At 44.3% G+C, this 22,818-nt stretch overlaps 1 protein-coding gene across 2 annotated transcripts in view; it reads right to left on the bottom strand.

The window, feature by feature from the left end:
* The window catches only part of LOC118777053 (proto-oncogene vav-like), a 42,041-nt gene that overhangs the window by 17,839 nt on the left and 1,384 nt on the right, over positions 1–22,818 (bottom strand). For both annotated transcript variants that reach the window (XM_036527773.1, XM_036527782.1), the window contains exons 2-6: positions 7,637–7,753; positions 1,177–1,235; positions 902–967; positions 436–541; positions 58–153 (exon numbers count right to left, since the gene is read on the bottom strand). In XM_036527773.1, coding sequence (XP_036383666.1) covers positions 58–153; positions 436–541; positions 902–967; positions 1,177–1,235; positions 7,637–7,753 — 444 coding nt within the window. The remainder of the gene's footprint in view (positions 1–57; positions 154–435; positions 542–901; positions 968–1,176; positions 1,236–7,636; positions 7,754–22,818) is intronic.

Genomic DNA, 22,818 nt, shown 5'->3' with positions numbered 1-22,818 from the left:
GTTTTCGCAGAAGTACGTGTGCGTCTGTGTGTCCGTGTACATCAACGCATGCATTACCTGTAATATAGACTCTAGAGTGTCTGTGTATTTCTCCTCTGTCTGTCTGATCTCCTGCAGACAACAGTTCCTCCTGTCCACCTCAGGCATCTTTTGCTGTAGGTAAGATTAGTTTACATTTACATTCAGTCATATAGCAGACTTTAGCAGGGATTGCATCTCTGCCATCATATGTAACATTACAGTAGATCTCTCTCAGCTCAGGTGATATTACAGTAGATCTCTCTCAGCTCAGGTGATATTACAGCAGATCTCTCTCAGCTCAGGTGATATTACAGTAGATCTCTCTCAGCTCAGGTGATATTACAGCAGATCTCTCTCAGCTCAGTTCAGTGGTATTACACTCCTCTCTCTCAGTGCCAGGACCGTGGGTCTCACCGTCTCCTGGGCGTCTGTACGCATCAGGTCTTCATAAATCTCATCGCCCTCGTCAATGTCATCCTCCACACAGTCGTACAGGTCATCATCCTCATCTGCCGTGTCACTGCACAGCAAGAGAAGCCACATTAGTGTGCCTGGCACATACACACACAGAAAACACAGACACAGACACATACTCACAGGCACACACATGCAGAAACAGACACATACATCAGACATACAACAGACACACATGCACACAATGAAATCACAGACATGTACGCATGCACACAGAACAGACACACACAAGCAAAAATAACTGACACACATGTACATACAAGCAAAATTACACAGACACACATGCACATACAAGCAAAAATACACAGACACATATGTACATTCCCAGACACACACCCAGACACACATGCACACACAAACAAACAGAGGCATACACACACACACACACACACACAGAATAACTCACTCTATCTGGTCAGATAGGCCACTGTAGATTTCCTCATCTGGAACACTTCCCTCTAAAGGAAAAGGCCTAGAGGAGGGAAACCACAGCCTCTGAGCATACTGACCACAATGCAGTGAAAATCCACTAAACAAACATTAACCATGTCTTACCAGCACATTCTCACCTCACTGTAACAGTGAGGACAATGGCTGTACAATGACAGGTATGGTAAAGTAACACTGCACAGCAGGTGTTAACTCCTCATACAGCGCTGATACAGGTGGACAGGTACTTACTGGATTCCCCGATCTATTGCGATTTGAGTGTAGGACAGGTATGACAGTGTGTCGATCACCTAAAACACCACAGAGAGACACATATGAGGGGCATACTTCCAGAGTTTTTTCACTCTGCTGTACTTTAACAGCAACCACATGATCACATGTTACTCTCACTCTCATCATAGAGCTCCCCGCGTTTAATAGGACACACTCTCCCCCTGCTGAATCTTACAGAACTCTACTACCTGTTTCCCTCTACCACACGCTATGCTCAAGAGGGTGTTATATTATCATCTAGAATCTGTTCTCTTATCCTGCCCGATCAACCAAACTGAACTCTACTTCCAGTTTCCTTCTGTGGTCCTACAGGTCCTAGAATTGGCCTTACAGCACTCTACATCCTGTTATCATTTCCTGCTGATTCAGCCAAATAGAACTCTACTTACTGTAACCCTCACCCCCGGTAACACTCAAAAGAATTTCACTACTGCTTTGGTTCTCAGCCTTACTCAGCCCAACAGAGCTCTACTTCCTTCTACCCTCTCCAGCTGACTCGGCCCAACAGACGTCTGATTCCTGTAACCTTTTCCCTCGATTCCACTCAAATAGTATTTAACTTCTGGTTCCCTTATTCCCCCTACTCAGCCCAACAGAACTCTACGTCCTGTTACTCTCAGCCCAAAGGAACTCTATTTCCTGCTGCGCTCTCCTGCTTACTCAGCCCAACAGAACTCTACTTCCTGCTATCCTCAGCCCAACAGAACTCTACTTCCTGCTATCCTTAGCCCAACAGAACTCTACTTCCTGTTACTCTCAGCCCAATAGAACTCTATTTCCTGTTACTCTCAGCCCAACAGAACTCTGCTTCCTGGTGCTTTCTCCTGCTCACTCATCCACATACATATTTATACTCATGGTCATCTACAGCCACACACTTCCAGGGAACCTTTTTGTGTCATTATTAACATTAGAATTTTTGTCATTTAGCGGACGCTCTTATCCAGAGCAACGTACATAGCTCACAGTTTTTGCATGTTATCCACTGTTATCCACTACAGCAGCAGTGCCTCAGCGGGGAATCGAAATTTCAATCTTATGGTTATTAGTGCTGCTCTACACTGCCGCCCACTTTTGTTTTTGCCGCCACTATTAAATGACTGAGGGTTTTACACTGGCAAAAGAAATTCAGTTAAAAGTTATCATGAAGAATTCATCTTTTTGTAAATGCAAATTTCATAAGACACAAGGTGTGTGAATGCCATCTCTTCAGCTCGACGCACATTATGCTCTGCAAAAACAATACTTTGAAACATTACCACACAAATCAGCTTGTAAGACACAATCAGCCTGAGGTCTGAGTGGCTCAGTCAGCAGGGTATTCACTTTGAATCCAGGCTGAGCCCTATGGCTTGGGTTGGAAATCGGCCTTTTTCATTTGCCTGCAATGACCAGCATCCCACAGCAGTGGAACAAACTGGCTTCATTCTGACACGGATAGGCTCTGTTCTTAGCCACCCTGCAATAAGGGTTTGGCGCCTGCAAGTTGCACGGATGACAGCAGTGGAGTAGCGCGTATCCTCCCGTGAGCACCCACCCCTGCGCCGTACCCTGTGCGGCTTGCGGTGTGAAAAACAGCCGTTGGCTGCATGCGAGTGCATGGCAGGATTGCATTTGTCTTGCATTTGCATGAGTGCAGAAGTTGTCGCAGTGAGACCTCCAGCATTTCCAAACAGGGCTGCATAGAGGGGACCAGCCATAAAATAATATATAGTGAAGGAGAGCCTTTACAGACATACATACACACACGCAAATACAAACACACACACACACACACACGCTCGCTCGCACACACACACACACACGCACACGCACACACACACACACACACGCTCGCACACACACACACACACGCACACACAATGCACACACACACACACACACACACGCACACACAATGCACACATAAACGTACATCTAAACCAGCTCACAAGTTGACAGATCTCAGAATTTTTAATGCTTAACAAATCTATTGTCTGGATATGTATGGAATCCTTCCCATCAGTCTATTTCCAGCGTTAATGGGGACAGTAAAACTGAATCCGTACAAACACAAACTGCACGCAAAGGAAAATGGCCACAAAACGTCTGTGGGTGAAATGAGTGGTTAATCTCAGGAAGTATTTCGCGGTCCAACATGGATGGCTATTCGATAGGCTACCTGACAGTCGTGACCAATTCTGATGATGCTGAGGGAGATGTGTCTTCATAAAGGCAAGTTTTCACAGTAACATCAATCAATGAAAGGATAGGCCAAAACTAACTTACAGAAACCCACCAATCAAAATTTAGGAAAACCAACCTGCCAGTCCATGGAAATCACTGAAATGCCTACAGGGCCACGGTGGGAGTAGTTACTGTTTATACCCCAAAAAAGCAGCCACGTTCTGGTATTATTTAATCCCTAGAAATCTGAGAGCCACAAATCACAGCTAAATGAGCTCTAATAATAAGTGACCCTGCACAGAGGGATTGTTGGTTTGAATAGTACTGCAAGGTTTACCTCTCAGTCTGAACAAACAGATTTCTCATTTACTTCAGTATAAGGGTACCACATTCCCCGCAGAATAACGTGGTTATTTTTCCAGGTAGAACCTTCCCATTTGTCATGTCAAGTACATAAGGATTGTCACTTCCAGTGCATAAAATATCTTGTGAAACTGACCTCACAACAGCACACAATAGCACACAATCTGCCTATATTTTTGCATCAACAATGGTTCTCTCGTTTACTTCAAAAAGAATTCTGATTAACGCCTGTTCAATATTAGCAGCAATTCCAGAATGTGGAAACATTTTATTTTTATTTTTTGTTCATACATACTACAAACCTGGGTCTTATATGGTGTTCAACAGGATTTCAGTAAACAACAAGATTGTATACAGCGAAGACCTATTCTCTGCCTGTTTATAGCTACAGTTTATTCAGATGCACGTCCCTCAACTCAGCAGACCACACGGAAAAGACCAAATTTGATGACTGTTGAAAACCACTTTCCTTTTTATCAGTAATTAAGTATAGCTAAAACAAACTAATTTATCATTATATCTGTTTGATTGAAATATAGATATGTATTGTTGTTTTGTATTGGTTTTATATAATTATTCATGTGAATGCTTTTTATTGTTTGCAGTGTATTAAGAATAAATGACAACACTTCCATCTAAATTCAAATCTCTGTGCATTGCATTGCCTGGCACTTTATTAATACTTTTTCACATTATAATGAAATGAAAAAAAAAAAAAAAAATATATATATATATATATATATATATATATATATATATATATAAAGAAGCTATCAATTTCTCATTTCATGGTCAGGGCTCCAGGTGGCATTTTCTAGTAGACAAATTGTTTGTGAATGAAATTATACATGGCATGTGCGAATAGCTATTTCTGAATCTGCCTAAAACCAACTGGAGTCCAAAACTTCAGTAAACATCAAAAATAGGGCAGAGTTCAAAGGGTTAACCCAACCAGATTTCCTGCAAATGCAGTGCTCTCTGTTAAAGGAATTACTGATAAGAATCGACAAGAAATAGTAATCTAAAGCACTGCAACACATGTTGTGGTGGTTAAATCGAGTGTCTGGATGCCAGGCACCATGGCAGAAAAAGAAATCTGCTTTGTGCCATGAAAAATCGTCTTTCTGCACAATAGCCTAGACTAACAACAGACTAACCAAAGAAACGCAGCCGAGAAACTGGGCATTCTGAGGTTCTAAAAGACAGGGAGAGTAACACGAAGAACAGAGGAGACAGACAACCCAGACGGATCAGCAAGCAACTACAGTAATGAGTGAGGTGGCACTAGTTGACAAGTTTGCTCTTTACACAAAGAAAGCGCCACGTTTATGGCCTACATAGCACTACTCATCACAGAGACGCTCAGAAATAATTAGTCTAAATTGCGCTAATCAAATTATTATTTTATGCTCAAAAAATTGAGTCTGGACATTGACTGCGACGCAGTCTTGTAATCTGTACAGCACCAGCTACTCACAGTGAGAAAGGTAGTAAGGTGAATTACATAACGTTTTAATTTCATAAAAGATCGTATGAGAACACTGCAGATTCTAATACATCTTTTTCCATGTTTGAATAATTTATTTAAGGGAATTTATGATATTCATTTGAAATTCTACAGAATCGACTGCTTAAATGGATTAAATAGTCCTGAAAGTATTTGATTCTTATGCATGAAGTACATGAGGTACAGAGCCCCACTGAGCAACCAGATTTCCCCAAAAAACAACCTTTCATCCCAAGCGGTTCTTAAGCGTAATGTGGAACAAAGCTGGAAGCTGTAAGCCTCGGATCCAAACCATTTACACACAACGAACATCCTGATTCAACAAACGAATAAGTGGAACTTTCCTTAAAAACTACACACATGCTGAAAATGAGAAAACCTCAGCTGAACAACAAATCTACCCTGAACTTCGTAGGGCCTTACACAACACTGGAGTATGGGCATGCTTTTGACTATGAAACACGTCGCTAAATGTTTTGGCAGGTTCCAATGCTGATCTAACCTCACGGCGAATTCTTTTAGGCCTCACTTCTCTTTTCAGTGCTGTAAACCAGCTGAGGTTATGAGCTGCTCAAAGAGTGTGGCCATTAACAACACAATTAATAGCCAAGATTCCAGAGGGGGACCAGGAGTGCCCTGTCAAATCTCCAACCTGAAATGAATAACAATGCATGACACAGGCAGCCTGTGTGCTGCAAATACACATGATCTGTTTGGGATGATCTGTTTATTCATTTTCTATTGTTTTTTTTTGTTTTGTTTTGCTTTTTTAGTTGCCTGTCTCTTTCTTTCAATTTATGCTAATGTTGTTGTGCTGCTTATATATAATATAATATGCTATGCTATGCTATAATATAATATAATATAATATTATTTTATTGTTGTTTATATCAGAAAGAGGGATGGATCATGGCTTGAAATTACATTACATTACATTATATTACATTACTTAATTTAGCAGATGCTCTTACCCAGAGCGACTTACAAATAAGTGCATTACAATGCAAAGAGTAGTTATCACAATGTATTACAAGAGGTCAGTAAGATACAAAGTGCTAGGCTAGTGTACAGTGGCTTTTTTTATATAATGAAAATAGCAATCAATAGGATAGATAGACATAGATAGGGAGGAAGGTAGGCTACAGATGCAGCTTGTATCTGTAGATCATGATGGTGATCTGGGAAGAGCTGGTCTGTTATAGGACACAGAAGGTGCCACATCTGGACAGACCCTGCTCTGTGGATTACCCATAGTTCCCTGGAGCTCACAGGAACACGTCCTGGTTTGACAGTGACCTTTGCCCCCGAGTCTCGGCGGCAAGGGAGAAAAGTGACTGAAATCAGACTCTGTAAATAACGGCGAGCAGAAGCAGAGAGACTGAAACCAGAAAGCAAAAGGAACAGAAACTCAGGGGATCAGAGAAGGAGGAACTCTCCGAACAACTAACACCATCAGCAATGAGCAGCCTTAAAATACCCTATGGGGACTGACCGAAGAGGTCTAGCTGCAATTAAGCGCCCAGCGTTACTGGAAATAACAGCAACGTGCTTCCTTCCTCGTATCCAGGATTAATTCTCAAGCTGCTGATTCAGTTGATGAAACCAGCTACAGGTCAGCAAAAAGTGGGTCACTGGTTGCCTAACAGCTGTACCCCTGAGACAGCTACTGGTGCGTCAGACCACAGACTGCTCTACAGGCCTGACCACCGCTGTCACCCAGCAAATGATGTCATCAATATTAAAGTTAGGCCTTTGGCTCACTAGTCAGGTGGATCGGGTTAATAAACTGAAAAAAAAGAAAAAAAAGACCTCTCTCATTGCCACTCATCCAGCTCTGGCACAGATACACATATGTGTATTTCTACACAAAGCTCTGAACATTTCAGTGTTTTCCAAAGTGTAAAACACAAAAAAAACCCAGAGGCAATTGAGGGAAAACTGGAAAATTGTTCCCTGACCCCAGAAAGGTTCAAGGTGCTGAAGTGACACCTGGAAAACAGTGGGAATATTTACAGTGAAACGGCAAGAAAAATCCATTAAGCTTAATGCACCATTTCCAGTCTAGACCCACATTGCCGGGACATTGCGAAAATGTTGCTTGGACCTTGCTGAGAAGTTGTTAGCACATTGTTAGGAAGTTACAAGGATATTGCTTGTTACTGTGAAATGTTTCTTGGCCGTTTATGAGATATTGTGTCACCACTGCCATCTCACACTGACGGCTTTCTTAATCACCGCCTGCTCCATTCAGCAGATACGAAGCCTTTGTAGGGTTGAGTGAAGGAGGGAACCAGAGAGTCACCCCAGGAAAAAAGGGTATTTGGAGGATGCTGGCCAAATCGTCTGTCACCCTCAGGAGGTCAGGCAGTCACGGGGTCTCACCTTAGCAAAATCCCGCACATCAAAGAGGTCGAAGGCCTCGAAGAGCTCGCTCTTCTTCATCCTGAAACGGTCCTGACAGGTGGAGAGGAAGGTCCGGATATTCTTCAGGCAGAGGAACTGTAGGACAGACAGACAGATGTACAGGTCCATCAGAAGGAGACTCACCTCCATGTATCCACCTGGCAGAGGATATCACCTCCATCCAGAGCACACTGCTCTGACACACTGCTCATGACTTTTTCCACATTGCTTTGCATTACAGTGTATTTTGCTCTTCTCCAGAGTGACTTACATACAGTAGCTTACAATTTTTTACACTATCCATTTACATGAACCATAGTAACCTTTGAGTTGTAAGCCCTGTTTCTTACCACTACTGATGAATTACGCTGTAAATCTGAATGGGAGGTGAGCGTGTCTCTGCAAACCCAACATGAAATCACATGACTTCATATGATTTAAATATCCAATATAATATTTCAGAAGGGTCATGGCCCATGGGTGATTCTGACTCGGATTATCTTGAATCTCCTCATTGATAGCATTCATGTTTACATTTAGTCTTTTGGCAGAGGCTCTTACCCAGCACGACTTGTGAGGCGGTGAGGCTCAGAGCGGACACCGCAGAGACAATATCAAATCACATAACGAGCGCCACAATCCGCCCAGCAGAAGTCATTACATAACATGCCGTATTCTGTCGCTGCAGTAGGTACAAGAGGAAGTTTGAGGATGTAGCACATGTGTTTGAGGATATGGCATGAATGTTTAGCTGAACCATCAGTGTTAAAACCTTCCCACCAGAGGAAACCGTGCCAATAATAAATGCTGTGGCAGAACTGACACAGTTTATATGGCATGTAAAAGTATACAAAGGCCTAGAAAGTCCTGAAAAGGCATAAAGAAGTCTGTAAAGCAATATCAAAATCAAACGAAAGGCAAACGAAGCTCTGGAAAGCTATGTAAACCTCTGTAAAGGTCTATGAGTCATGATAGAGGCTGAAAAAGCAATATAGAGATATAGAAAGAGCCACTGAAGTGTACAAATGCATGTAATGATATTTAAACGTCTACTTGTGTCTAAAGAGGCTTGCAAAGGTATGTACAAGTCTAGGCCGATCTAGAAAGGCATAAAAAGCTGTGTGTGTGTGTGTGTGTGTGTGTGTGTGTGTGTGTATGTGTGTATGTATAAAGCACATCATTTCAAAATTCATTAAGAGCCTCTTCATATGTACCTGATGCGCACAGACAGATACTTACACTCTCTTTCTCACACACAGGGACACACACACCTGCGCACACACACTTGAGACACACACACGCATGTGCGAGTATGGAGGCACAGGCACACGTTGGCTGCAGGGAGTGCAAGCTGCACGGCGGAGAGGGGAAGTATGCAGTCCTGACGTCTGCGGCCGGCTCCAAACACTGCACAGGCGTGCACTGCATCGCCGCGGCAACATGCGGGGGGGTGGGGGGGGTAACGTGTCACCGGGGAAACCGGCGGCTCCGCTTACAGGAAGTGTACAGCAGGGTGTGGTGTAGCCATAGACAGAAAAAGAGGGAGAGAGAACGAGAGAGAGAGAAGAGAGGACAGCTTGAAAGAGAGAGGACAGTGGGAGAGAGAATGGAGAGACAGGCTGGGAGAAGCACGAAGAAGAGAGATAGAAAGCGACGGGGGAGAGAGAGAGAGAGAGAGAGAGAGAGACGCAGAAGGAGAGACAGAGAAAAGAGAGACAGCTAAACAGAGAGGACAGTGGAAGAGAGAGCAGAGAGACAGGCTGAGAGAAGCAGGGAGAAAAGACAAAGAAAGAGACAGAGGAGAGAGCGAAAGACAGGCAGAGCGAGAGAGAGAGTAGAGGGGGCAGAGAGTAGGGATCGTGTAAATGCCATACATGAAAAAAATTATCCTGTCTTATTGAATACACTGTAAGACATATAACAACGTCAGTTGAGGTGACCAAATCACATGGCACCCTGAACATGTTAATTTGGGTGGAGGGTCCAGTCATGAAGAATTGGCACCCAGTGATGCGAACTGACATTTCAAGTGAGATGTAAAATGACTCATCAGGAGTTCCTTGTGTTTTTGTTGGTTTGTGGTGAGGGGGGGATGAGGAGGTAATCTGAGGACAGAGAGACAGGTGCAAGGTGAGGCGATTGCCATAATGCTCTGTGGAACTAGAGTAGCTCTCGTCGTAGGAGGGCTAATGGAGCCTGACTAACACAGCCAACCGCACCACTCACGATTCGTGGCCCCTAACCAAGATGAGCTGTGAAAAGCACCACACTCTGCAAGCTTTGCAGCCTGAACCTGAGCCCCTCAGACCGAGGTGGCATGCTTACACACAGGCCTTTCTCATAAAGGTCACTCTATGAGTGCTACACGCACACACACACACACACACACACACACACACACAAAACATATACTCACACACATATACAAAATACATACAGAAAACACATACACACACATTAGCTTACTAACATAACTACTCAAGTGCACTTTTTCACTAGCTATTACACTGAGTTACCTAAAAGGCACGCACAGCAGGCTAAAACGCAACCCAGAACATCTGATTTTCCAACAACTACTAGTACACATAGTGTACAGCCACAGACTGTCAGGAGCTAGCTAACTTGCCAGCCACCAAGCTTGGTTAGCTAACTAACACTAACATTAGCAGAGCATTATAAAACTTATAGTAGCTAAAATGGTAAAATGGTTATGTTAACGATGAAGACGTTCATACAGTGAAGCCTAGATTTTAAAAATAGGCACATTCATCATTTTGTGGAAACACCTTTCGTTAGCCTGCAAAGTGTGCAGGTTTGGTTAAAGTATTGGTGTTTTTTTTAATCAGGGAAATCCTATCAAAAATAAAAAATGAAACACTTGTTAACATGTTTCATCCTCCATTTACAAAAATGAGTAGATAATTTTCCTCAGTCATTGACGAATGGACTTTATACACACAAAAACACATACAGAAATTACCTTATATTACAATGAGTAGATACTATATATATCCCTGTACACACACATAAAATGTGCACAGAAAATGCATGCTTATATGCAGATATAAAAACACACATGCACACAGATGCACACACAAATACACACACAACCCCACATGCACACACATGTCAGTGTGAAATCATAGACACATATTAGCACACACAAGTACACACAGGCATAATTCCAAATGCACATACTCAGGCACACACCCACGCGGGCGCACACACACACACACACACACACACGCACGCAAACTCATAAATTCATTTTGCTCAACTTCCTGTGTATCACGGCGCTGCAAGTGTGCACAACCTCTTCTCCACCCACAAAGCTCCCACTGTCAGGCATACACAGAAAAACACGCACACAAACACACGCACGCACACACACACGCAGTCCCTCTTCGGGTGAAGGCATCAGGCACAGGCGAGGATTCAGATTAAGGGACAATGAGATGTACACAGAGCCAGAGTCTGAGAAGCGAAGGCTGCAGGCACTAAAGTGAAAATAAAAATGGAAATGTCCTCATCTCAAACAGGAGGAGGCCCATGCTCGCCGAGGTGCCACCAGCCGAAAAAAACACTTCCTCTCTCCCCTCAGACACACCCACTTCCACCCACCAGCCAATCACACACCAGGGCTTTCTCAGCAGCACAGACTGGGAGCAACTTGCAGTGTAAAGGCAGCTATGAGAAGACAAGTGAGTCCCCAACGGAATATATCCAGGGGTCTACGAGGTCATTATAAACCATTCATAAAAATATTAATTCATCTCATAAAAACTATAGCGGGGCTAAAAGATTGGAAACAATGCAGGACAGTACCATTACATACGAAATGGCTTCACACTGAGGCATAGAAATAAAGACCAGTTAGACTGACACTTAAATTGAGAGACCGGGATGGCCGAGTGGTGAAGGCGCTGGACTCATGCCCTCATGGGTTCAAACCCCACTCCTGGTATTACATTATGTTTGGGAGTGGTGTAGTCAATAAAAATAAACATGTCAATAAAAGTTGGTTCTGTTGGGGCTGATTGTCTGAGACAGTGTGGCTTCACTATAATGAGGAGGGGCTGTGTAACCTCAGTGATTCTGGTCCACTGCTGTTGTACCCTTGGGTAAAGTACCTCCCAACTGCCTCAAGGGGTGTCAGTTTAGCACAGTGGTAACCAGAAGCTTACTGGTTCAACTCCTAACTGGGGCCTCTGCTGTTGTACCTTTGGGCAAGATACTTAACCTGGAATTAAATATCCATTTTAACATGTAAAAATAAAATTGTAATCTGTGCTAGTTGCTCTGGATAAGAGCATTTGCTAAATGACAATAATGTAATGTAATGGTAATGAGTAAAATATTATTAGCTACCATGAGGAAGAAGTCTGTCACGAGGCATATGGGGCATAATCAATTTGAATCCTCCATTTGTAAAGAATGCTTTAGAATGTCCTGGATTTTTTTTTTTTGTTGAGACATTGGCTGAAATCATGCTTATTGACACTTAATCAATTTAATCAATGAATTTAAAATTCATTTGATATAATGATATTTGGGTTTTCGACGTAAACCCCCGCATGAGTGATTCAATATTGCACTCTTGTATGAGCTACCGATCTGAAATTCATTTTAGTCACAAAGATAACTTTAAACATCAACCTTTGGCAGACCTGAGTCAGTTGCAGAAACTCTTAGGAATCTTTTCAGTGGTAGTCTTTGCAGGGTTAAAGCCTAAGATTCAAACGTTGTCTAAAGCTTTTACAAACGCTAAAATATCAGGGAACAACAAGTCAGTGTCATTTACAGGATTCTGCCCTCCCAAATGAACTTTCAAAAACAAAAAAAGGGCCAACAACAGGTCCTGACATGAAGCCACTTTATGAATATAATATGAGCCCCGTACATGCGTGTGGTGAGGCCTGTCGCTCTTTCTCATGAGAACCTTCATGTTAGCACCGAGCTGAATTGTAAGAGATCTAAACGGTCTGTACATGGGCCTAAACCACAGCTATTAGCATGTATCTTCATTTGTGGAAGATATATAGTCCTCCTCATGCCGCAGACCAACAACCAGTTGGTCACACGGCCTTCTCACAATGTTCTCACTAAGCTCTCAAAACATCTGCTAACAATCCCCTCACAACCTTCTCACAACTTCCCTCAAACCTCTTTGCGACCTCCCCATGACCGTCTTGCCGTCTGCTCACAACCATCTCAGCCTCTGCCAAACTGTCACCCAACCTCCCTGCAGCCTCCTCACAACCTGCCAAACTGTCACCCAACCTCCCTGCAGCCTCCTCACAACCTTTTTTCAACACCCTCAAAACCTTCTAACAACCTCCTTGCAACCCCTGCGTAACCTCCCCCGAACCTCGCCATCTCCTCAACATCTACACAGCCTCTTTGAAACCCACTGGCAACCTCCTTAGTCTCCCTGCAACCTCCTTGCAACCTCCTTGCAACGTTCTCACAACCTTTCTCTGCCCAAGTGCAGACTCTATGACCACATCCTGTCCCACTGATAAGAGTCGGTATAAAAACTCATGCCTGCCAGGGAAGGCGAGGATAAGAATTCACTGTAAGAACGGTGATCCGGAGACAAATGCACACTTTCTACTTTGTGGTGATAACTGTAATTTTAAGGAAAAAAATAATAATAAATAAAATGGAAATATTTCTCCACATGTTTTACTGACATAGGGACAGACGGCACTGCTGTCTGGCCAATAGCCTGTAGATTGCATAAGAGTGACACCACAGAACACTGCATGTCCCTAAATTATTTTAATAAAAGTGTGTGTGTGTATGGGGGGGGGTATGAAAGGATAGACACAGGTAAGATGGTAAGGGGGGGGAGGGTTAGAAGAAGAGAGAGAGAAAGAGAGGGAGATGAAAGAGAGCAAGAGGCAGAACCAACAGCACCATCTCAACATGTTAACAATCGCCTCTCCCAAGAGAAACTCACACATGTGTAACTTGCATTCAAGAAATTTAAAAAAAAAGAGGAACTGTGATTTTAAAAGGGGGAACCCAGAATAAATGAGGTTGCTGGATACTAATCATGCATGTATCCAGGGTACAGTAGTCACACTATATATAACTTCTGAATAGAGTTTTCTAAGGGCAAAGTACAGAGAATCCTTTCATTCAAGAGATCTTCATCTAGCACAGAAACACAACAACACCAATGGGTAATTTCCCCTTAATTTCCTGCGAAATTATGCATTGGTTGCACCATTTAGTGCATCCACACGTTACCTTACATTATTGTGATTGAGCAGGTGCTCTTATCCAGAGTGACTTATCTAGGTTACAATTTTAGATGTTATCCATATATACAGCTGGATACTTGCTGTGGCAATTGTGGGTTAAGTACCTTGCCCAAGGGTATGATAGCAGTTCCCCTACTGCGAATTGAACTGGCAACCTTTTGGTTACAAGCCCTGCTCCTTACAGCAGTGAACCAGAATCAGTGAGGTCACACAACCTGTCCTTGTTATAGTGAAGCCGCACTGCCTCAAATAATCAGCCCCAACAGAACCAGCTTTGAATGACGTGCCTTTCCTGTCATGATTGCACCACTCCCAAATATAATGCATTACCAGGAGTGGGGTTTGAAGTTTGAACCCAGACGGGCATCAGACCATTGGAGCTTCAGTCCGGCTCCTTCACCACTCGGCCATCCTGGTCCCTCAAAAGGACCGACAGACTAACTGGTCCTCACTCTGAACCCATTTCATATACCTCTACACCACACTGCCACCTGGCCTTTATCAACAAGTTCCAACATGCGGGAAGCCTACAGTGTAGATACCCTATGGCACAAGGAAGGCCCGGCCGAGAGAGAAGTTCCCTTCCTCGTCATTAAGTGTTATTATTTTACAGGCTGTTGTTGTGACTCACATTTACAGCCTCTGAGATGCAGTCTGAGGATTCCTCCTCACGCCGCATGCAAACCTCCACCCACGTAGCTGTTCCATTGCATTTGCATAGGCACAGCCCGATCCCAATCTCATGACCAATAGATTTCCCTTACCGCTCCGCGCAAGAGGGTATTTCCTCCTGCCGGGCCCAGCCTGGCCAGGCCGAGCATCAGAGCGGACCGTACTTCGCTGCACGCACCAAAAGAGAAACACAAAGGTGATGGTGTTGTCCCCAGATGGGGTACGCAAACAAGACACATGGGTAACACCACTCGAGCTGAGGTATGTGTGTGGGGGGGGAATCACACCCCCAGAAATCACGTGGCCGAAAATCTCACCTGCAGAACTGCTGACACGAATCAAGCTGCTTAACCACTGACAACAAGCGTTAAATGGGACGATTTCAGAGTCCCAGCGTCCTCACTGTATAGAGAGAACACCAATACAACCATGCAGACATGCCTTTCAAAAGGTATAATAAATGATCAAGAAAATTGATCATTTATTTCCGAAATACCTTCATAAGTTTCTAGGCCAAAATGATCTCCACCTCAGAAATGCTCAGTGTGGATGTTTGTTACCACACCCAAGGTTTTCCAGAATCTGGTGTTGACTGCCGGAGTGCCTCACCTTTGAAGTAGCGCCTTTCTCCAAAAAGGAAACTCTCAGAACGTGTGTGTTTTTTTATCAGTTATTTTTAAAACGCTGCATTCTTACGCCAATGCCCTGCGTTCCCACGGCAACACCCTTACTTCGCCCTGTCCCTGTGCTCCCTTTGTGAGGTTTGACTGAAACTGAGGAAATGTTACTGCGTGCTTCGAGCCCACAGTTACTCAGTCAGTAAGCAAGCCAAAATACCTGTCCGTCAGGCCCCATCACAGCCCGTGCCCTGCCCCGCACAGAGACGTACACACTGTATGCACAGATACACAAATACGCACGCTCACACATACGCACACACACACACACGCCCACACACACACACACCCACACCTTCAGCAACACATGTGATCTGTTGTGTGTTTTGGCGCATCCACCTCTTTCTCTGAGCTACGCAGAGTCAAAATAAAAGACTTGGGTAAAACACAGTGCTGTGCTGTTTTCTGCACTCCTCCCAGGTCCTTCTCTCTCTCTCATACAGTCCCACCACTGAGGGTCCTGTCCCCTTTTGTAATAGCTGTGTATAACACAGTGCGACAGTCGTCTACAACCAGTTATTTTACAGACCCACAGCCTGCGCTTATGTACAGTTGAACTTATTGTCCAGTTGCTGTTAACTTATTGTACAGCAGCTGTTCATATTTATTCTTATATACCTCGTTCATTCCATCCTCACTCCATTCCATGTATGTGTCCTGCACTACTGTTGTGTGTTGTATCACTAATGTTGGGTGGTACTTGTTGTTGTCCCCTTGACATTGTATGGGGCGGCAGTGTAGCATGGTGGATAAGGAGCAGGAGCAGGAGCCTCTGTACTCTTGGGCAAGGCATTTAACCCAGAATTGCCTCAGTGAATATTCAGCCGTATAAACGGATAACCTGTAACGAATGTAAGTCGCTCTGGACAAGAGCATCTGCTAAATGCCAGTAATGTAATGTAATGTATGAGAGAACAAGAGAGATTGGAACTGGAGTCAAATTCCTTGTGTGTGTAAAAGCACACTTGGCCAGCGAAGTCTGAGTCTGAGTCTGATTCTGATTCTCTGGCTCTTGTGTAAGAGTATGTGTCCCAGGATGTGGGAGGGGCCAGTGGGGGCAGCCGTGCACATCAGGGGAAAAAAACACCACACCAAACAGATGGGGAGAAAGGCCCTGCCCATGTCACCTGGTGACCTCTTCCTGCCAGCGTGTTTAAAAAAAAAAAAAGAAAGAAAATCAGCGAATGGAAGACAGAAGATGGGAGTTACCACATGACAAGCCCAGGAAGACTGGGCCGCACTGTTTTCAGTGTTCTGACCTCTATCAGAACGTGACAAACCCCACTGATACTGGTTCACAACAGTTTCAACCAGTTTCAATCAGGCCCAGCCGAAAACTGGTGAATTGCAGTGGTTTCTATGGCACCGGTAAAATAACGTGTAAGATGATGTCACTGATGATGTACTGGTCGGTTTTTGACCAATCAATGAGCTCAGAAAGGTTTTCTGCACTTCTTCAACTACAGTGCCAACACTTCCTGTTTATGGTGCTGAATCCACCCTCAGTAATCGGTGTGCAGATGTTTCGCTGACGTTTAATGGTCTCGGATTACAGCTGTATATGGCCCCCGATTCCTCATTAAACACACCACAACCAATCTCTGCATGCCCTGTAACGTAACACGTGTAACACGTAATATCAGCTGTGGCTGTCGTTATGCATTAAACAACACACCGCATGTAAAACAATAGCACAGGCTACCCCTTTGGTGTACACACAAGGCTATTAAAGAGTAACGCCGAAAAGCAAATATCTCAATCTCTCTTGTGTCTGGCCTGACAGCAGTCTGGGAATTTTTAACGACCCTGTCAGATGCCGGTGACTCACCGCAAACTAAATCGGCCAAAGACTGTTTGTCAGCCTCATTGTCGGTCAGGGCTTCCTGCTATTACAGCATTCCCTTGCTCAACGCCAGGGCTTCCCTTCAATGGGCCCGTCTTACTTAATATTGGGGCTTCCATTCAGTTGGTTCTGTTTTACTCAATGCCAGGGCTGCCCTGGTCGTGCCTGAGAGAGTAGTCACTCACAGATCCACAGCTTGAATGGAAAGAAAAAAATCAGCTGAGCCACAAGTGCTTCAATTTTTACATGGAAAATAAAATAAATATTGTACTGTGGCCCCCATTGTTGTCAAACTACAGTGCCCTCCCAACATGATTAAATTACAGCATTTTCCCAATACGCTACATTACATTACATTACATTACATTACGTCATTTAGCAGATGCTCTTACCCAGATCGAATTCCAAATAAGTGCACCACTATGCTAAGAGTAGTGATCGAAAAGTACAACAAGAGGTCAGAAAAATACTGAGTGCTAAACTAGTGTAGAGTGCTTTTTGTAATAGAAAACAGGGATAGACAGGGTAGATAGAGAGGAAGGAAGACTAGAGATAAAGCTTGAAGAGATGAGTTTTCAGCTTTTTCAGCTGTTTCAAAAAATAAATGTTTCAATTCCAACACGCTGAACCTGCAACACCCCGTCATAATACTATAACTGTTGTGTTATGTTGCAGGTAAGACTGTGTGCCGCAACAAATAAAACCTTCAGGGAGACTGTAGATGTTTACTTACTCACTGTAAGCACACAGAAAGTACAGAACAGCCATCCCAAAACCCTCTCCCCCGACTACTCTCAAGACAGCGCTCAACTATCCCAGATTATCAATGTCAAGGCAAAGGTAATCAACACCATTCTTTCAGGACAGCAGCTCTTTTAACCTGTTTAACAAGAGACCATGTTACAAACAGTTAAAAACTGTTCAAGTGCAGTAGATCTGTAAAACTGTCTCCACATGCTCGGTCTACAATTACCTTCCATCACTGTCCATCAATAGCACTCTCCTAATGGGTTAAATATACATCACTAGCCCAATACACTCTCGTGTTAAAAAGAACGGACAATGAACTAAATGCAAAATGTTCACTGAGTCAAAAGATCCGGTCATCCATCATCAACACACGTATCATTCTCTCTCTCTCTGCCTCCCTCACACAGACACACGTACACACACACACACACACACACACACACACACACACGTACACACAAATACACACACACAAACACATTCCAAACATATGTAAAAAATAAAATTCCTCAATTAAAAAATTGCTCTTGCCCCCCAGAAATAGCACTCAACATAGTAAATGGATATCCACATTCTGCGGCTGAATAACTCATGTCATTCTTTTTCTCCCTAAAATGACCAAATAAGAAAGCCATATTAGCCAGGGTACCACTTTACAAAAACAGGACACAGCTTTTTTGAAATAAGAGAACTTTCCTGGTTTAAAATAAAAGCTGAAGAATATTAACAAGGGTTAAATTCTCCTACAAAAATTAAGGCCTGAGATGAAAAAGAGAAACATGGCTTTGGAACCTACAACCATCTGTCCCATCCCAACCCATTTCACTCCACTTCACTCCACCAGAACCTCCCCCCACACCCCCAAACGCCCCCACTGCCCACCGCCCACCCTCCACCCCCTCCACCCCCTCCCTTCGCCCAAACAGCCCCAGCTACTGATCCCTTCCCCTCCCCAAGAAGAAGTGTCCACAGCTGAGAACAAACGCCAGTCAAATGGGTTGATTTTCTTATCAGATACCCCCAGGACACACAGACACACCACACCGAACTGAATGGCTTTTATATGTAAACTCATATGCAAATCTGACAGGAAGCTTTGCTGTTCTCTGTGCCTCTGCAAGCACTGAGGTTTAAAAAAAAAACCCAGGAAACACACATACGTGTTTCGGGGGGGGCGGGGTGAGAGACAACACGCTGAAATACCGTGGGGCACGTTGAAACACACTGACAGGGACGTGCGGACACTAGCCACGACACAGCCGGACGCACTGACACAACCTGAGACACACGATGAGTCACGCGCAGAAAAACACTCAGACGCATGGAGAGAAAGGCTTAGGCACACAAGCAGATGCTCTGACACTGAGACTTACGGGGGGGGCACGCACAGAGACACAACAAGATGCACAGGAAGCAACACCCAGACACAGCGAAGCACAAAGAGACGGCACAGAGCCACATTTAGACATGTGGTGTTAAGCAGAGAGGCAGACACAGAGACACAGTTAGAGACGCACAGAGACGGAGACAAACACAGAACAATGCTGAAATTATTATCTATGCGTTGTTCTTTTTAGAGTTCACAGGACACTCTTATCCAGAGCCCATGTCTAGCTTGTGCTTTGTCTAGCCAACTATTGAAACTTGGTCAAGCAGCGCTCCTCCTAATATTGTTGACTCCTTATGTGGCTTTTTTGCTTGTGTCGTACTCTGCCTCACTTGTAGGTCGCTTTGGATAAAAGCGTCTGCCAAATGAGTAAATGTAAATGTAAAGAGCACGGCCATCGTGGCAGAACACGTGTAGCGCATTCGGTACAAGCTGCAGAGACACACCGAGTCACACTCTCGCGTACTCACAGTGCATATCAACATGTCACTCAACTCCTCACTTCCTTTCCGCTGCATGGTTTCTGCTCGTGTTACAGCTCAGCCCTGTAATTACAGCAGCGGCTCACTGACAGCCCTCACAGCTCAGCCCTGTAGTTACAGCAGCGGCTCACTGACAGCCCTCACAGCTCAGCCCTGTAGTTACAGCAGCGGCTCACTGACAGCCCTCACAGCTCAGCCCTGTAGTTACAGCAGCGGTTCACTGACAGCCCTCACAGCTCAGCCCTGCTTGTTCATCTGTCTCTAGGGCTCAACCCTGAAGCCACTGAAGCTGCATCAACCATGAGAGTCCTCACAGTTAAACACTGGAGTTATACTGGCTATGACAGTCCTCACAGTTACAATGCTGCAGCTGTACAAGCTGTGACAGTCTTCACAGTTAAGCCCTGCAGCTGTATCAGCTGTGACAGTCCTCACGGTTAAACACTGGAGTTGTACTGTCCGTGACAGTCCTTACAGTTAAACCCTGGAGTTATACTGACTGTGACAGTCTTCACAGTTAAACCCAGCAGCTGTATCAGCTGTGACAGTCCTCACGGTTAAACACTGTTGTACCAGCTATTAAATCATCCTTGGAAGCACCAGTGTTATGCATGAGCTGGTCTCCTTCTGGTCTCCTTCCAACGCTACAGTCAGTCATAGTTTCAGAGGACCAAAAAGCTCTAAATTGGACATGATGGAATGCAAACAGATAATGCTTGATTTTCTGTGCTTAACAATCCTCAAATTAAGGTTAAGGAGCAGAGAGCCATGCATCCCAGTTCTCACTGGGTCACCAGACTGACCTGAGCCACCATTTTTCCAAAATCACACAGACCGTCACATTACTGAAATAGAGCTTGGATAACCTTTAAACAGCCTGTCCCACTCTCTGTGGCTGTGTGCACAAATTGCATGTAAACCATTACGCATGGTAGAATACCGCTGCCGGCCGTGAGCCACACCGCGGGGGCCTGGAGACACACTCAGAACAGCACAGTAATACGGCCAAAATGAGATTTATGAAGTCTGCAAAGGGTTAACGACAGGGCACATTTTAAAAAGGCGTGTCTTTAAAAGGGGATTAGCAGCAATCAGCCTCTGTGCAGAGCTCATGCATTCTGGGAAGGTTCTCTATAGTCTGGAGGCCTTCCCAGAAAAAGGTACATGTCAGCCTTTTTTTTATCATGTTAGGAACACCAGCACTAGAAGACTGGAACACAGGATACTGAAACCCTTGAGGTTTCCCTAAGGTAAGTATGGAGTCAACCACTCAGAGATAATGAACAATTTTACAGTATTTGGATCCAGGAAAACACGTATACCCTTCAGCGTTTCTGAGAGCGTCCTCTGTTAGCAAACACCTCACAGAGACCACCAACCTGGATAACGTCTGTTTCGTCTGGGACATTGTTACTTGTCGTGGCATTAGCTGGACAGCACCTGCTTCAGGTGGGACATCGCTGACTGTCTCTTCCATAACCTGGATAAGATCGGCTTCAGCTGGGACATTGCTACCTGTCTATTCCAAGACGTGCTTTAGCTAAAAGGTCTTTACCTGTCACATCTTTTACCTGGATAAGAATTCCTCCAGCTGGGACCTTTCTATCTGTCACCCGCTGTATCCATGTCCTGGAACCACAACCACTCCCTTTCAGAGCCCATACAGTGACCCAGTCGTGCACACTGAACCACCAAATCTTTCCTCTCCATCTCTTCATTTTGCTTATATGGAAACCAGTCACAAGTGTGAACATAAACAAATGTTGCCAAGTCCAGCCAGCTGATTCCGTCTAAGGCATGCCGAGGCACAGCCCTGCCAAACCCAACTGCAACACGGCAAACACCGACAGCGAAATCTCCCTTGGTTTCACGATGGTGGCCTGCGGCATTGGTGGCCAGTCACAAAGATCCCAGATCTATTATCCCACCCAAGAGTAAAGACGCATGTTTGGAAGGTAGCTGGCATTTTCCAAACTGTCCGGTGCAGGTTTTTAGCTACGTAGCCAGTTCTATATTTTTTCCATCGTTAGAAAAAAAAAACATGGAAATATTCCAGCTGCTAGCCATGTACCTACATGTGTAGCATCATAAAACCAGTAGGCTTAGTTTGCACAGAGTTACCCCTGAGAGAACAGTAAAGCGAAAGGCCCAAATGAGGCCTTCGTGTTCTCTGGTTTGGCCTGGTGGGAAACGGCACTGCTGATCAGTTGACTCCTTTATTCATATTTTGCGCTGCTTTTAAAAGCTAACCAAGCTAACTTCCATCTGAGCGTCTCGGCTCATACATGAGCGCAATGTGATTGCTTCGGTTGGTGTATAAAGCACACGATTCCGGTAATGTCAAAACCCCCACCTGCGCAGACCCGTTCTTCCGCCCCGAAAAAAAATAAAAAAAAGTTTGCATCTTAGGCCCAACTCTAGAGACCTCTTGCACTCTAAGTCTTTTGTACTGCTATAGATCTGTGTTACACACTGTATGTTTGATTGAATGTCTAGAGCTCCAACAGCTTTCTTGGATAGCTTTTACTCTCATGACTCACACTCAGAACAGTGTCTATGCTGTTAGACTAAGAATTATTTTGAACACTAAATCTACACTTGAATGTAATTGGTTGCGTGCCTATCCTAGCACAGTTTGTTAGCTTGATTCTTGAGTCCCTGCTGGTTCCCTGCTGTTCTGTACCTATGCCCACATATTTTGCTTCTCTTCTGGTACATGCTGTAGGTTTCTTGTCATTTATGTCGATCTGGATGAGAGAATCCGACATATTAATATGTAGTAATGGCAGTAACAATAAAAATATCGAATGATTCGAATTTTGTGGAGTGTTCCAGATTTTCACAGTTTTGCAGTGAACAGAGGAGGTTTAGCAGGTTCTGTGAAGATAGCGGTCTCGGATTGTGAAATTTCTGCTGTTTCGCTCGTGCGATCGGCTTTGATTTAACCCTGGAGAAAGAGCCGTGGCGAAGCCGTCCTTGCCTTTGGACCATGGGGGTTCATCAAGTAGTAAAATTCCTGTGGAGGGGTTCTAGTGTTCTGAACTGGCCAGTTCAGCCCGTGGCGAAGCTGTCCTTGCCGGG

Source organism: Megalops cyprinoides, chromosome 1, assembly GCF_013368585.1.
Source record: "Megalops cyprinoides isolate fMegCyp1 chromosome 1, fMegCyp1.pri, whole genome shotgun sequence".
NCBI lineage: Eukaryota > Metazoa > Chordata > Actinopteri > Elopiformes > Megalopidae > Megalops > Megalops cyprinoides.
This window is presented reverse-complemented; position numbering and strand designations above follow the sequence as displayed.